The sequence below is a fragment of the Chiloscyllium plagiosum genome, chromosome 30 (genome assembly GCF_004010195.1).
Source record: "Chiloscyllium plagiosum isolate BGI_BamShark_2017 chromosome 30, ASM401019v2, whole genome shotgun sequence".
Classification (NCBI taxonomy): domain Eukaryota; kingdom Metazoa; phylum Chordata; class Chondrichthyes; order Orectolobiformes; family Hemiscylliidae; genus Chiloscyllium; species Chiloscyllium plagiosum.
The window spans coordinates 8,431,270-8,447,350 of NC_057739.1; the positions used below are offsets into that span (position 1 = coordinate 8,431,270).

A 16,081-nucleotide genomic window follows, 5' to 3' on the forward strand; every position below is an offset into this window, starting at 1 on the left:
TAGGTGAATGGGGGTGGGGATGGAGGTGAAGGTCAGAGGGGAGGGTGGAGTGGATAGGTGGGAAGGGAGATTGGCAGATAGGACAGGTCATGGGGACAGTGCTGAGCTGGAAGGTTGGAACTGGGGTAAGGTGGGGGGAGAGGAAATGAGGAAACTGGTGAAGTCCACATTGATGCCCTGGGGTTGAAGTGTTCCGAGGCGGAAGATGAGGCGTTCTTCCTCCAGGCGTCAGGTGGTGAGGGAGCGGCGATGGAGGAGGCCCAGGATGTACATGTCCTCAGCAGAGTGGGAGGGGGAGTTGAAATGTTGGGCCACAGGGTGGTGTGGTTGATTGGTGCAGGTGTCCCGAGGTATTCCCTGAAGCGCTCTGCGAGGAGGCGTCCAGTCTCCCCAATGTAGAGGAGACCGCATCAGGAGCAACGATTACAATAAATTACATTGGTGGATGTGGAAAGTTCCTTTTGTGGATTGCAATTTGTCAAGGAACCTGGTTTGTAAAGTCACCGGTTGAATGAGGGACTTTACTCTGATCCCAGCACGTGTTGAACCAGACCATTTTGGTGAAGGCGAGAGTCAAGAGCTCCCGTAAAATTAACTGTGGCACTCCTGGGTAGGAAACAAGAGAAATTGTGAAACTTGACTGCTGCTGGTTACCGTTAGTCAATCCCTGTGTAACAGCATGGCTGCAAGTCCCAATAGACATCAGGTCAGATGGGAACAGAGAGTTTGCTCACATTCAGGGTGGATTTTTACTTTTAATGGGGTGGGAACTGTCAGACATGGATAATGTTTTTATTTCTAAAAATATACTTTGTACATAAAGATATCTTTATGTGCATACTGTTACGACATGGAGACGGATCTTTTCTGTTAATTAAACCAAATACCCAGAAAACCTCGCCGTGCCTCGTAGTCTGTTAAAATATGAGTGACTGAGAACTCCTAAATTCTACTTTTAAAGAAAATAACATCAATTTATTTTCTAATTCTAAAAGTGAACATTAAACAAAACAAAGCCATTTACAAATCTAAGCCCCCCCTTTTTCTTAGCTGCTTATATCTGACTCCAACTCTATATAAAAAAATGCTGTTCCAATAAGACACTTATTAAAATTACATTGGCTTAATCTCAAAATCACACAGTCTTTGTCTTCTCCACTGCCTTCAGTCTCCTTTGTCACAAATTGAAGTTTGTGAGACACTATTTCCCATGCACAAAGCCATGCTGACTATCCCTAATCAGTCCTTGCCTTTCCAAATACATGTAAATCCTGTCCCTTAGACCATCTACCTACCACTGACATCAGTTTATAGCTCCCTGGTTTTGCCTTATCACCTTTCTTAAATAATTACACCACATTAGCCAACCTGCAGTCTTCCATCACCTCACCCATGGTTATCAATGTCCTCAAGGGGCCCAGCAATTTCTTCCCTAGCTTACCACGGAATTCTGGAATACACCTGATTAAGTCTGAGGGATTCATCCAACTTTATGCATTTTACGACGTCCAGCAAGGTGTTCGACAAGGTTCTACATGATAGCCTGGTTAGCAAGGTTAGATTACATGGAATCCAGGGGGAGTGAGACAATTGGCTACAAAAGTGGCTTTAAGCTAAGCGACAGTGGGTGGTAGTGTGGGTTGCTTTTCAGACTGAACAAGGAGACCTTGGAGTGCAGGTTCATAGTTCCTTGAAAGTGGAGTGGCAGGTAGATAGGATAGTGAAGACGACGTTTGGTATGCTTTCATTTATTGGTCAGTACATTGAGTATAGGAGTTGGGGCATTGTGTTGTGGCTGTACAGGACATTGGTTAGGCCACTTTTGGAATACTGCGTTCAATCCTGGGGTCTCCCTTCTATAGGAAGGATGTTGTGAAACTTGAAAAGGTTCAGAAAAGATTTACAAGGATGTTGTCAGGCTTGAAGGATTTGAGCTATAGGGAGAGGCTGAATAGGCTGGGTCTGTTTTCCCTGGAGCATCGGAGGCTGAGGGTGACCTTACAAAGATTTATAAAATCAAGAGGGGCATGGATAGTGTGAATAGCCAAGGTCTTTTCCCCCAGGGTAGGGGAGTCCAGAACTAAAGGGCATAGGTTTAAGGTGAGAGGGGAAAGATTTAAAAGGGACCTAAGGGGCAATATTTTCACACAGATGGTGGTGTGTGTATGGAATGAGCTGCCAGAGGAAGTGGTGGAGGCTGGTACGATTGCAACATTTAAAAGGCATCTGGAAGGGTTTAGAGGGATATGGGAGTAGATTAATTTAGGATATCTAGTCGGTATGGATGAGTTGGACTGAAAGGTCCGTTTCTGTGCTTACAGCTCTGTGACTCTATGACTGCTTTTTTATATATCATGAGAATGTTGGAAGAAGCTATGAATCAAAGAGTAAACATGATAAGTTCAAAGTGTCTCGCAAAACCCAACTTTCATCTTGATTACATTTAAAGTGGTCCAGGAAGTAAAGACTAAGGAAAGTCAGGAGTTGCATTTTTTTGAGATCCTGGGATAAATTGCTCACTATCTCTTTACTTTAGAATACATTATTTTACTAGGTAGACTCCAATTTTTTTGTAATAGATTTGTTCTTGGGATTTTGGTGAGACTTGCTAAGCCACAGTTATTTCCCGGCCTGAGTCACCCTGAGAAAGTGTAGTCCATGGAATGATGATGTTTCTTCATTTGTGTACATTGGCAATTTCAGGATCTTGAACCAGTGAGGAAAAATGTAGACAGTAGGCGCAGGAGTAGGCCATTCTGCCCTTCGAGCCTGCACCACCATTCATTATGATCATGGCTATCCTTGATTCCACTATCCTTGAGAGCTCTATCCAACTCTTTCTTATACGAATCCAGAGACTGGGCCTCCACTGCCTTCTGGGGCAGAGCATTCCACACACCCACCACTCTCTGGGTGAAGAAGTTTCTCCTCATCTCTGTCCTATATGGCCTACCCCTTATGGTGTATGGTGATCTTTATCCAAATCAGGGGTGGTGACTTGGGAGAAACTTAGTTTCTAGGAATGCTGTAATTACCATCTCAGTAGTAGAGGAGGAATGTGCAATTAAGGTAACCCTGTCCAACTGCTTTTCTCGAACAGTGATGCTCGGAGTATGGGCACTGCTGGCCATGAAGAGAGAGATTCTTGTCCTTGAAAAGCTACTTCCTTGAATCGGGGTGAAGCCCCGTTATTTCATGTTCATATTAATTTGGCAATGTCCTCATTTTGAACTGGAGACAATGACAGAATGGCCATGTAAAAGGTATGCATTTTGGATGTGATTTACTGTCAAATGTAAACATAGATTTCATCTGTAAGGCTTATATTTTAGCGTTTGAAAGTGTGTGCAAATAACTTGTGGTAACTTAAAAGTTGCCATTATACAGTATCTTTCTCCTGAGACTGAAGAATACTGAAATTCATTCAATCTGTAGCTAAATCCAGTGTACGGAGCCAGGAGAATAAAACCATCACAAAAAAGAAATCACTTTGCCAGGCTCCTCTTGGAGTTTATAAAGGGGTTGTGGTTCTTTATCTTTAGTCATTGCCACGATAGAGGTGAATTCCTGTTAGTTTTTGTAAGCTGCGTGTGTGAGATGGAAAAGACGACCACCTGGTGATCGGTTCCTGGGGATTGGCTGTGCCAGTCTCGTTGAAAGGTTGGTCAAGGACATCACTCCCTCCGGAATAGTCAAATGACAGATAATTGCAATTCATATCGATATTGTCACCCCAGAGACAAGGAAGTAAAATGGTCAAGTCATAAAAAAAGTTTTTGTCAGAAGTTTTGACCTTTGAGCACCTTCGATTTGTTTTGTGCAACATATTTTGATCGTTTGCCTCTGTTACCTGATAAACATTAGAAAATGTAATTAGTGAGTCATTTCACATAAGTCAGCTTTATTTTTTTTTGAGGTCACCCATTTTCATGGTTAAACTGGAAGTCTCTCAGCCGTTATTAACCTACATAAATCCCCTGCCTTGCATAATATTTCTGAGCTGCCTTTATCCAATAATAGCAGTTACCCAATATCTAACAGATTCTGTGATGTGAAGGTAGGGGTGTGGAGCTGATGAAGTAAGAGCAGGAGACTGAGTTCCCACTTACTGTTCAAAGGTTGTTGGGGATTATAGGACAGCCACACTCCTTCAGGTAGTTTATCAGTGGCTACTTTCTAATGACGTCAGTTGAATTGCAACATCTACATTGATTTACTTATCTTTAAAGGGAGTATGATGGTTCTAAGAACAAATCATTAGAGTCAACATACGCTGCCGCACCTGCTGAGCATCTCCAGCAATTTCTGTTTATGTTTTAGATCTTCAGTGCCTGCTGTACCTTGTTTTATTCCCATCTGAAAATCTTTTGTATTACTGCCAGAAAAATGTCTACCATTCAACATTTTTCTGTTACACTCTAACTTGCATGTTTTGCACTTTTTATGCACTTCATGCCGTGTATGATTATATAGTTTGTGCTGTCCACGGAGCACTGTCTGTCCTGGACGAACACTGTCTTGTTTTTACTGTATCAGTTGTAAATTGTAGAAATGACAAATAAAAGCTACTCTCCTCTACTTATTCCAACCTTCAAGAAACTCATTGTTGCCTGCCTGCCTGCCATAACCCTTACCTCACTTGTCTATCAAAAATATAACTCAACCCTGAATAATGCAAAGACCCCAGCCTCCACTGCTATCTGGGCAAGAGAATTCCACACTAATGACCATCTGGGAGAGAAGAAAATCTTTCCTCTATTTTAAAAGGGAGACGTATTATTCTTAAATTGTGTACTCATGTTGTATTTGCACACTGAAGTTTTGTAGTACATGCACCAGGGCACCTAGATCCTTTGATATCACGGATGTTCAGCACTCTCTCTCCATTTAAATAGTGTGTTACATTTCAGTCATTCTTGCTTCTTTCTCTTTGTGCCTTTAGATCACTATCTATATTCCTTTGCAGAGTCTTTACTTCCTCCCAGCAACTTAATTTCTTAACTATCTTGGTGTCATTGGTCAATATTGCTACCTTACATTCGGTCTCTTCATCAAAGCTGTGGATACAGATTGAGACTCCGTCACTTTGAGCCCTGTGTCACTCCAAGTTACAGCCTACACACAAAAAGTTCCTATTTATCCCTACTCTCCACTTCCTGTTACCTAACAATCCTGTATCCCCGGGCTTCACAACCTTTTTAGTATTAAGGCACGTTTCAAAGAAACAAACATTTCCACAACATATCAACACTTCTCAACTGAATTGATTGCAGACTAACATTATATTCACTTGCATTTACAACACTATGGCCTTAGGATGGGCAACATGGTGCACGCAACAAGCTAAAGAAGAATCAAAAGCATGAATGTTTCAAATCTACCGGCAACAATGCACTGTCTTTGTGAGGACTGACACGTTTTCAAAATCTGCTCAATTCAACTGACATTGCACCTACGATGTTTTCATGTACAGACTTGCTTGATTAAGGTTTTGGCGATAGCATGTGCCTTCTTTGATTTTGCTCCCAGCTCAGCCAAAAGGTAACTAGTCTCTTGAGCGTTATCTCCTACCCATGTATATTCCATCTGAAGTTTGGTCTGCTCGATATTTTGTTCTGTCAACCTCTTGAGTGTGCTGATCGCAAGACATGGAGGTTTTGTTTGTAAATGTCGTCTTCTGCATGGGTTTCCTTCAGATGCCCCATGTTCTTCCCACATTCCAAAGATATATCGGTAAAGTGGATTGGGAATGCTAACTTGCACATAGTGTCCAGGGATGTGTAGGCCAGGTGGATTAGCCATGGGAAATGTGTGATTTTGGAGGGGAGTGCTTTTCAAAGGGTCAGTGCAGACTCGATGGCTTCTATCTGCACTATAAGGATTCTGTGAACCTACTTGGTACCATCAGTGTTTGCCAACTTCTCTCTACAGAAGAGAAATTCAGATAAGGGCAAGTGGTGTTTCCTGATCATAAAAATCCAAAGTCCAGATAACCTTCATTATACTGTCACTGAACAGTTCTTATCTTCTAATCTTTGAGTTCAGAGTTTCGTCCACAAAATTAGCAAATGAATTGCCGCTTTTGATACGAAACCTGTCTATTTTCTCACAGAATCTACTCTTAGATTTAGATCAGTGGCTTAACTGTTAAAAAAAAATCTAAAAATATTCACCTTAATGCCTGCATTAATGTGGAAACATGTCCAGGCAGGGAGGCCCGTTGGACAGCTGGTCAGAAACATTGCATGTCCCTTGACCACACTTGCTCAGTTTGTTCTCAACCTGGAGATGTAGTCTTCGGTCATTGTACACGCTCAGACCAAATGTTTCCCCTTTGCATGTGCAAGCAAGCTGCGTAATGAGCAGCTCACCCCCCCCCCCCCCAACCCCCCACTTCTACACGTGTGTCTTGCCGAATCTCCGAATGCACGCTGTGCTGAATCTCCGCACGTACGCTGTGCCGCATCTCCACACCTATGCCATGCAAAATCTCCGTGCACACGCTGTGCCGAATCTCTACGTGTACGCCGTGCCAAATCTCTGCAAGTGCACCGTGCCAAATTTCTATACGTACACCGCGCCCAATCTCTGCGTGTACGCTGCGCCAAATCTCCGCACATGCACAGTATCAGAAGTTCGTGCCAATTGTGTTGCATCCCAAGAATTTAGTGCCACACCTCTGACCTCGTGTGCCACTATGCACCATTTGAACACCTCTGCTACCACTCTTTTCTTGATACAATTTATTAAATGTTCCTTTGGAAATCCAAGTACACCACATCCACTGGTTCCCTTTTATCAGCCTGCTTGTTACTTCCTCAAGAATCTCTCCGACATTTCTTCCATACCATTTCACCATTATAAAGTCAAGTTGGCTCTGCCTGATCAGATATCCTGCTTAATAATGCATTCTAGCAATTTCCCTATGACCGATGCTAGGCAAAATGGCTTCTAACTTCCTACCTTTTGTCTCTAACCTTTATCTGAATAACTTCAGGCATTTTCTATGCCTTTTGGACCTTTCGAGAATTTAATAAATTTTGGGAGATTATGACCGATTACTATCTTTGCAGCCACTTTTTTAAAGACCTGAGAATTCAGGTCATCACAGTTTGTCAGCCATTAGGTCGAATAGCTTTCCCAGCTCCTTGTCTTTGGTGATTTTAATTGCACTATATTCATTCCTGCCTAACAATCCATGATTTCCATTTATCTTTGGGAAAATTTCCTGGGTCTCAAAATCTGGCACATTTCGCGATCCAACATTAGTCCTTGTGGATTTGTATAAAGTTTCTTACAATTTTATATAATCTTTAATTTGCTTGCTTAGTTACAGATGATGCATCTTTCTCAAAGAATCCTTCTTTCTCAATGGGGTATATTTTTGTTGGGTTATCTAACAATTCCTAGAAAGTTTTCCACAATATCTCTACTGTCCTACCTTCTAAACCTAATTTTCTACTTCACTTGAGCCATAAATCCATATCTTTATGGATATCTTTATAATATTTTTAAAACACTAGTCTAAGACCTGAATATCTCTCTCTCAGACTGAACAAGGAATTGTATCATGTTATGTTTGCTGTCACCTAGAGGCTCTTGATTATTGATTAATTCTGTCTCATTGATACTTGCCACATGTAGAATAGCCTGCTCCTTGATTAGCTACAGAATAATGGGTCGAAAAACTTGTCCAAAATCAGTTCTCTTAGCTCACTTTCCAGCGTATCTTTGACAATCCGATTTAACCAATCCACATGTATGCATAATTATCGCGTCAATTCCGTTTATTTCTTCCTGTATACTCAATCCTACAGCATGACTGCTTGGGAGGCTATAAGCAGTGCCCACAAACGAGCCCTTATCTTTCCTATTTCTTATTTTTACTTAAACTGATTGTACTTCCTGGTCTTTCGAGAGAATCTCTCGTGATATACTATGGCTTTAAAGGTCTATTTTATCCTGGTTTCTTTTGAAAGAAAAGTTTTAAGACAGAGGTGCAGAGATGTACTTAAGGCTCATAAAGTAAACCATTTGTGAGGCTTTGAATTTTTTTGAAGTTAGAACAATAAAAGCAGCCTGAAGGGGTGTGGTCAAATTCCCACAGAACCAGGACCTTTAGTTTAGCTTTCAGCAGTTGATGTTGGAGTGCCAGTAGGGTTTGGAAGTTGCAGTACATCTCTCCCTGCTACACTCTCCTGTCTCAATTACAGATAAAAGCTGGGGGGTTTCTTCCCTGCTGCTGGAGTTGCATTGGAGGCAATGTGTTTTCTGAATTTGCCTTTTACCAAGGGTGTCTTTATGGAACAGTCACTGTTTCACAGCTACTTAATCTGTTATGCTGTTAAGTTTTCCGTTTGGGTTTCAGCTAAGCCGATTCTTTCCTTTTATTCTTTCTTTTGTTGTATTTTAAATAGAGTGTATGAATAAAGTGTGTTTTGCTTCAAATCTAGTAGTTTGTCCAATTGAATTGGATCTGGAATGCAGCACCTTATAGTTACCTTTTTAAAATAAGAGAATACTGGGGTCTAGACTATCTTCTTAATATATTTTGAGGGGTCTGGTCTGGTCTGGTCTATAACACTCTCCGCTGTACTAGTTACTTTGTTTATTGACAGAGCCACCTCGCCAGCCTTTCCTAGCCTCCTGTATTTTCAAAACTTTAATATTCCAGTCCTGGCCTTGGTTACTTTGCAACCATGACTTTGTAGTGAAGCATTTAGTGTAGCATTTTTATTTCTGTCTGTGCTAAGGATTGATCCATTTTGTTATGAATGCTGTATACATTTTGGGTTTTATATTTTCTGTCCTTTTCTGCCACGCTCTGGTCAAATTGCTACCCTGCTGCATTATCCTTTAATTTCCCTTTGATTTATCATATCTCCCCTCGTTTGATCTCTTTACCTCACTATTTAGTTTAAAGCTCCTTTTTTTTTATTCTTATTTCATTCACAGGATGAGGGCATTGCTGACTATGACAGCATTTATTGCCCATCCTTAATTTCCCAGAGGGCAGTTAAGAATTAGCCACATTGCTGTGGGTTTGGAGTCACGTATAGGTCAGACCAGGTAAGGATGGCAGGTTCCTTCCCTAAAGGACATTAGTGAACCAGCTGGGTGTTTCCTGACCATCACAATGGTCATCATTAGACTCTTAATTCCACCATCTGCCATGGTGGGATTCAAACCCAGGTTCCCAGACCCGGGTATCTATATAACAACACCAGCAATAATGCCACCAGGCCATTGCCTCGCCAAAGTTACATGATTCACCAGGAGACACATCCCGGCACAGCTCAGATGAAGAATGGTATAGCTCCCCCATTTCCAGTCCCGCTGCGCAGATCCTGTGAAGTGAAATACATTTCTCCTACGGCAAGTTGCAAATCCAATTGTTTGTTTATCTCTTTAATCACATGTATCCATGCCGATCTGCTCATGGCTCATTTTAATCAATTAAACTCCTAACTCGCCCCCACCACCACTAATTAAACTCCTAACTCGCCACTAAAATGGCCAAATTTTATTACAACTTAAAACTGTCGGTTTTCCTGGTCACTTTGCATCTCTGTAGTCATTTATGCAAACTGCAGTATCCTCAAACCTGTTGGTCGCCAGCAAAGGCTCCTCCACTTCCACCTCTTAGTCCTCTATCTGCCTCAGTGCAGTTACACCTCACTGTCCCTGACACAGGACCAAATCAGATGAACTTATCCATAATGTACGACTGCCTCCTTGCACAGCACATGCAGCTAACTTGTCCCTAGTCCACGATGCACCAAAGTGTCTGCCGCACGGTCTTCAGCTATCAGTGACTTTGATCTGAAGCTGCTTGATCTGCTGATATTTGCTGCAGCTGTGGTTCCTTTGGATTACACTAACATCCATCTGTACCCATGCACACTCTCAGCCAGCAATCCCCTGCAGTCTTTGTTGTGCATGAATTAATATTCCCAAGAAGTTTAATGTCTCATTCGCACTGTTGACAGTGTAGCACACCCTCGGTACTGCACTGGAATGGCAGCCTTGATTGTGCGCTTATATCACTGAAGTGTGGCTTGAGCCTGTACCTGATGAGTTATGAGCTGAAAACTCTGCCTGATTAAAATACAGAATGAACAGGAATCTTCAGAAGGGAAATGGATATACAGAGGAACCTCAATTATCTGAACGATATGGACGTGGAGTATTTTTGTTCGGTTAGTTGAATGCCAGATAATCGAGGTTCCTCTGTATACTTAAGAAAGGAGACATTTGCAGGGCTAAAGGGGGAAAGAGCAGAGGATTGGAGCAACTTGGATAGATCTTTCGAAGAGTCAGCGTGGTTATAATGGGCTGAATGGGTATTGCAGTGTTGTTTGAGAGAATGGATCTGACGCACAGTTTTAAGAATATGTCTACCAGCCATCTATCTTTAACAATTCAAACTGGAAAGTTTTGTTTTATAATTTGAAAATGCAAACTCAAAACCTGGCAAAAATAGTTTGAAATGAAGCATACAGATGTGAATAATATTTCACGTTTTAACCCTCCCAATACCCCAGGTGAGACTGATGCCATTGGAGGTGTTGCACGGATAAAACATTATAATGGCAGGCATAATGTTTCAGCAGGAACTTGGTCTCCAGTTTGAGAGGAAGTGCATTTTTTGGTTGCAGTTCCAGTGGCATCATTCCCGCGGGGGAGGGGGTTAAAATTTCAGATAATATTCAGATCCATATACTTCATTTCAAGATATTTTTGTCAGGTTTCAAATTTACATTTTCAATTTCGTAACAACACCAAGGTGAAGAGTTTGCTGCGGATATTGATGAGGCAATGTATTAGTATTCATACAAATGCAGACCTTATCACCTATGAGATTATTGCTGAGGACCTCCTTCAACTGGAAAGGGTTCTTTTGCATTTCCCCATCAGCTCTGTGCTCAGTGACCTACATTACTTCACAGACTGACAACGCGAGCAATTTAAAATTCTCATCCTGGTTTTCAATCCCTCTGATGACTTCACCCTTCTTTATCTTAATAACCTCTGGCCGACCTACAAACTCCCTGAGATCCTGCACTTCTCTAATGATGAGCTCTTGCTTCATCTCTCATTTTCATCACTGACTCCACCATTGACAGCTAAAGTTGACATTCCCTCCACAACTAGCTACACAAACTCTCCCTTTTCGCGCCCCCCCCCCCACCTCCATACACAAAGATGTTCCTTAAAAGCTAAACCTTCTGAGCACTTCTAGTCACTTTACCTCATCTTTCTTTATGCGGCTTGATGCCAGATTTTATCTGAGAGCATCCTTGTGGAAGGGCAGCACATTGGCTCAGTGGTTAGCACTGCTGCCTCACAGCACTAGGGTCCAGGTTCGATTCCAGCCGTGGGCGACTGTCAGCGTGGAGTCTGCACCTTTTCCTCTGGGTGCTCTAGTTTCCTCCCACAGTCCAACGATGTGCAGTTTAGTTGGATTGGCCATGCTAAATTGCCCATAGCGTCCAGGGATGTGCAGGCTAGGTGGATTAACCACGGCAAATGCAAGGTTACAGGGATTGGATAAGGGAGTGGGATGCTCTTTGGACAGTCAACATAACTAAGTGGGCCAAATGGCCTACTTCCGCACTGTAGCGATTCTGTGAAATGGAAGTCATTATTGTAATTTGTTCAAAACTACCTGGAGACACAAAAACAAATGCTTTAAATTTATAGATAAGGAGCTAATGAAGATGTCAGACTGCAAAGTTGAACAGAATAAGCAATGATATGGAGGTGCTGGTGTTGGACTGGGGTGGACTAGGTTTAAAAAATCAAGCAACACCAGGTTATAGTCCAACAGGTTTATTTGGAAGCACTAGCTTTCGGAGTGTCTCTAGGCTCAGAGGTAAGGGCATTACCATTGCAGTACAAGTGCCCTTCATTCTGAGTGACTTGACATCCCCATGATACTGTCCCAGCTGTTAGCATGTAGTTTTAAATCCCACATACTTAGAAGTTAGAATCCCTACAGTGTGGAAACAGGCCCTTCGGCCCAGCAAGTCCACACCGACCCTCCAAGGAGTAACCCACCCTGACCCATTCTTATTTCTCTACATTTCCCCTGACTAATGCACCTAACATTACGGGCAATTTAGCCTGGCCAATCCACCTAACGTGCACATCTTTGGATTGTGGGAGGAAACTGGAGCACCCTGAGGAAACCCACCCAAACACAGGGAGAACGTGCAAGCTCCATACAGACAATCGCCCGAGGCTGGAATCGAACCCGGGTCCCTGGTGCTGTGAGGCTGCAGTGTTAACAACTGAGCCACCATGCCGCACCATACTGTGGTTGACCACCTTGGTGTTTTGCCTGAGGAACTAGAAGAATGACCCTCTCTAACACTGAGTGGAACTGGGAACATAAGGCAAAAACATCCACTGTAGCATCCACTGGCCCTTCCTCCAAGTTGAGAAATGAACACTGTTGCGCATCTTCAAGGTCAAAGATCATGAAATGTTAAAACATTATTTTCATCCATTGATCTAGGCTCCCACTAACATAACGGGAAGGTGTATTTTCTAGAGTCTCCCCAAGTTGATAAATCAGATGTATTGTGGCCTGGCTTTGTGCTCTGTTTCTGCAGCAAGTTGGCGTATTATTTCTGACTTTCTCTTCCACACCTGATGAAAATTTTGATTTTCGTTTCTAGAATATATTGTTCGCCCCCAAGGTATTGGAGTACCTGACTTGTAACGATGAACAGGACGATCTGCAGAAGATCCTCGCGATCCCTGCCTCTCAGAAGGTTCGGCTGAGCAGTTACCGGGCAGCTGTGTGCAACACCACCGCCAAACTGCGCAAGGAGCATTTCCAGGAACTCGCCAACAAACTTCAAAGCCAAGTGGACGTCCAGAAAATTGTGGACAAAGTGAGTCAAATTTAGATCTTATTTTCAGAGACCAAAAGCTTTGACTCTTTCACTTTGAATCTTCCTTCTTGTTCAATGTCCTGTCGTTTCTCAATGTAGGCAATCTGGGTGTCCTCACTCCTGCCTTAACTTTTCCCACGTTAGTTGTTCTCATCTTAACATGAGTCTTTCTTTGTGCAGTATCTAAACTAGACAAAATGGCACAATCAATAAAAGCTGCATTTGAGTGTCCATCCAAGGTCGCTAGCTCCTCCTGAAAGGATCATTGAGCTCTGGTGTACTGGCTTGGTCTTGTGATGAAGTTACTGAGGACTAGAATGTTCCTAATAACCTTTCTCCAGAACTTAGTGCACTATAGCACATGAGAGAGGTGAACTAATGTTCCAAGTTTGCACCACCAGTAAAAAGGCTCATTCAGCAGTTCTTGGGAAATGCTTGTTGCTGGTTAGACAGTATCCTGTTGAATTATGGACACTTTAGAGAAGATGTCAAGGCTTTGGAAAGGGTTCAGAGTCATAAACTCATGCAGCATGTAAACAGGCGCTTTGGGTCCAACCTGCTTACTCCTGGCCCAAATTTTTCCTATTCATGTACTTATCCAAATGTTTGTTAAAGGTTATAACTGTCCCCACATCCACCACTTCCTCTGGAAGTTCATTCCACACACGTACCACTCTTTGTCTATAAGACGCTGCTCCTCATATCTTTTTAAAATCTTTCTTCTCTCAGCTTAACAATATACACACTAGTCTTGAAATCCCCCATCCTATGGGAAAGGCACCTGCCATTACCCCTCATGATTTTATAAGCCTCTACAAGGTCACCTCTAACTTTTGCCCCAATGAAAAAAAGTCCCAGCTGATCCAGCCTCTGCCCATAAGTTAAACTCTCCATTCCCGGCAACATCCTAGTAACTCACATCTGAACCCTCTCCAGCTTAATAATATCCTTCCTATAAGAGGGAGAACAGAAGTGGACACAGTGCTCCAGAAGAGGCCTCCTGTACAACCTCAACATAACGTCTGAACTCCTAGACTCAAAGATCTGAGCAGTGAAGGCAAGTATGCTAAATGGCTTAAAAAACACCCTATCTAAATGTGATGCAAAATTAAATGAATTATGTCCTTGAACCCCTAGGACTCTCTTCTACAACACTACCCAAGGCCGTACTTTTAATTGTGTAAGTCCTACCATTGCTTGTTTTACCAAAATGTAATATCTCACATTTATCCAAATTAAACTCCATCTGACATTCCTCAGCCCATTGTCCTAATTGATCAATATCTCTTTGTAATCTCAGATATCATGTGGAGGTGCTGCTGTTGGACTTGGGTAGACACAGTCAGAAGTCACACGACACCAGGTTATAGTCCACCAGGTTTATTTGAAATCACGAGCTTTTGGAGTGCTGCTCCTTCGTCAGGTGAAGTCACTTCAGCTGATAAAGGAATAGTGCTCTGAAAGCTTGTGATTTTGAACAAACATGTTGGATTATAACCTGGTGTCATCAACTAGGAAAAAGTGAGGACTGCAGATGCTGGAGATCAGAGTTGAAGAGTGCGGTGCTGGAAAAGCACAGCCGGTCAGGCAGCATCCGAGGAGCAGGAGAATCGACGTTCCGTGCATGAGCTCTTCATCAGGCTCCTGATGAAGGGCTTATGCCGGAAACGTCGATTCTCCTGCTCCTCGGATGCTGCCTGACCGGCTGTGCTTTTCCAGCACCTCACTTCTTGACTATAACCTGGTGTCACGTGGCATCTGACTTAATCTTAGATAACCTCCTTCACTGCCCACTGTATCACCAATCTTGGTAACATCCGCAAGTTTACTAACCATGCCTTCTATATTTTCACCTAAATCATTTCTAGAATGATAAACAAAAGTGGACCCATTACCGATTCCTGTGGAACACCACTGGTCACCGGCGTCCAGTCCAAGAACCAACCCTCCACCACAACTCCGCCTCCTGCCATTAAGCCAATCTTGTAACCAATTGGCAAGCTCACCCTGAATCCCATGTGATTTAACTTTACTAATTAGTCTACTGTGAAGAGACATACCAGAAGGTGCCAGAGATGAGGGATTTCGGTAATGCAGTGGGCCTGAAGAAACATGTATAGTACGTAGAGCGGAGAAGGTTAAAGTGAGATTTAATGCAAGCGTTCAAACACTTGAAGGATTTTGATGGAGCTGTTGCAGAGAAAATCTTTTGGGGATTGGAGGGGGTGACAGTAATCCGACGACACAGGTTTAGAGTTCATTGTCAACTGAACCAGAGTCTCGATCAGACATTTGATGCAGTGAGTTCTTAGGATGTGGCATGCATAAGTGGAAATGACGGGGACAGTTTTCAGAAATAAATTCGGGCTTGTAGAAATTGTGGAATAATGGGATAAAATATGGAGAAAGGAGCATTTTAGATTCCTGTTTCAATGAGCCAGCAGAGAGATAATGTGCTGAAAGGCCTCTTATTTGTGTGGTATGATATATGTACAGGGATAAAAGACAACCCTCAGAGCTATAATTTCCCACACGTGGCAGGTCACGACTGTTGTCATTACAGAGCAGAGGGAAGGCCGTCCTCTGAAAATGAGTAGGAAGCTGGTGTAGAAAATCTCAGCAGGATGTCCTCTGGCACTATTAATTACTCACTGGTGTGGAGAATTTGTGGTTGTTACAGTTAGTGTTTTCTTTCTAAAAAGTGGCCTCATGTTGAATTATTTGCTTTAATAGATTAAGCTTAATCACAGATGTGATTTGATAGAATAAATGGCTGATACAAATACTATGTCGATGAAAAGGAAGTTGTGCCATTTGATATCTTGCAATTTTGGGATGTTCTGAGGTCACACAAGGTGCTGTATAAATGCACATATTTCTTTTGTCTCATGAGCTATTGTTTTTTGTTGGGAAGGAAACTTCTACCTCTTTGAGATTTTATTCTCCTCATTTACCACGATGCCTGATGTCCTCCTGAGTCCAGAGAGCAGGTCTTAAAAATGTGTTGCTAGAAAAGCGCAGCAGGTTAGGCAGCATCCAAAGAGAAGGAGAATCGACGTTTCGGGCATAAGCCCTTCTTCAGGATTGAGGAAGGTGTGCCAAGCAGGCTAAGATAAAAGGTAGGGAGGAGAGACTTGGGGGAGGGGCGTTGGGAATGCAATAGGTGGAAGGAAGTTAAG

The 16,081-nt window shown here is 42.6% G+C and overlaps 1 protein-coding gene across 5 annotated transcripts in view; it reads left to right on the forward strand.

Annotated features, from left to right (window-relative positions):
* Window positions 1-16,081, forward strand: part of abca2 (ATP-binding cassette, sub-family A (ABC1), member 2) — a 460,895-nt gene that overhangs the window by 183,087 nt on the left and 261,727 nt on the right. For all 5 annotated transcript variants that reach the window (XM_043719911.1, XM_043719914.1, XM_043719915.1 and 2 more), the window contains one exon: window positions 12,684-12,902. In XM_043719911.1, the coding sequence (XP_043575846.1) occupies window positions 12,684-12,902 (219 nt within the window). The remainder of the gene's footprint in view (window positions 1-12,683; window positions 12,903-16,081) is intronic.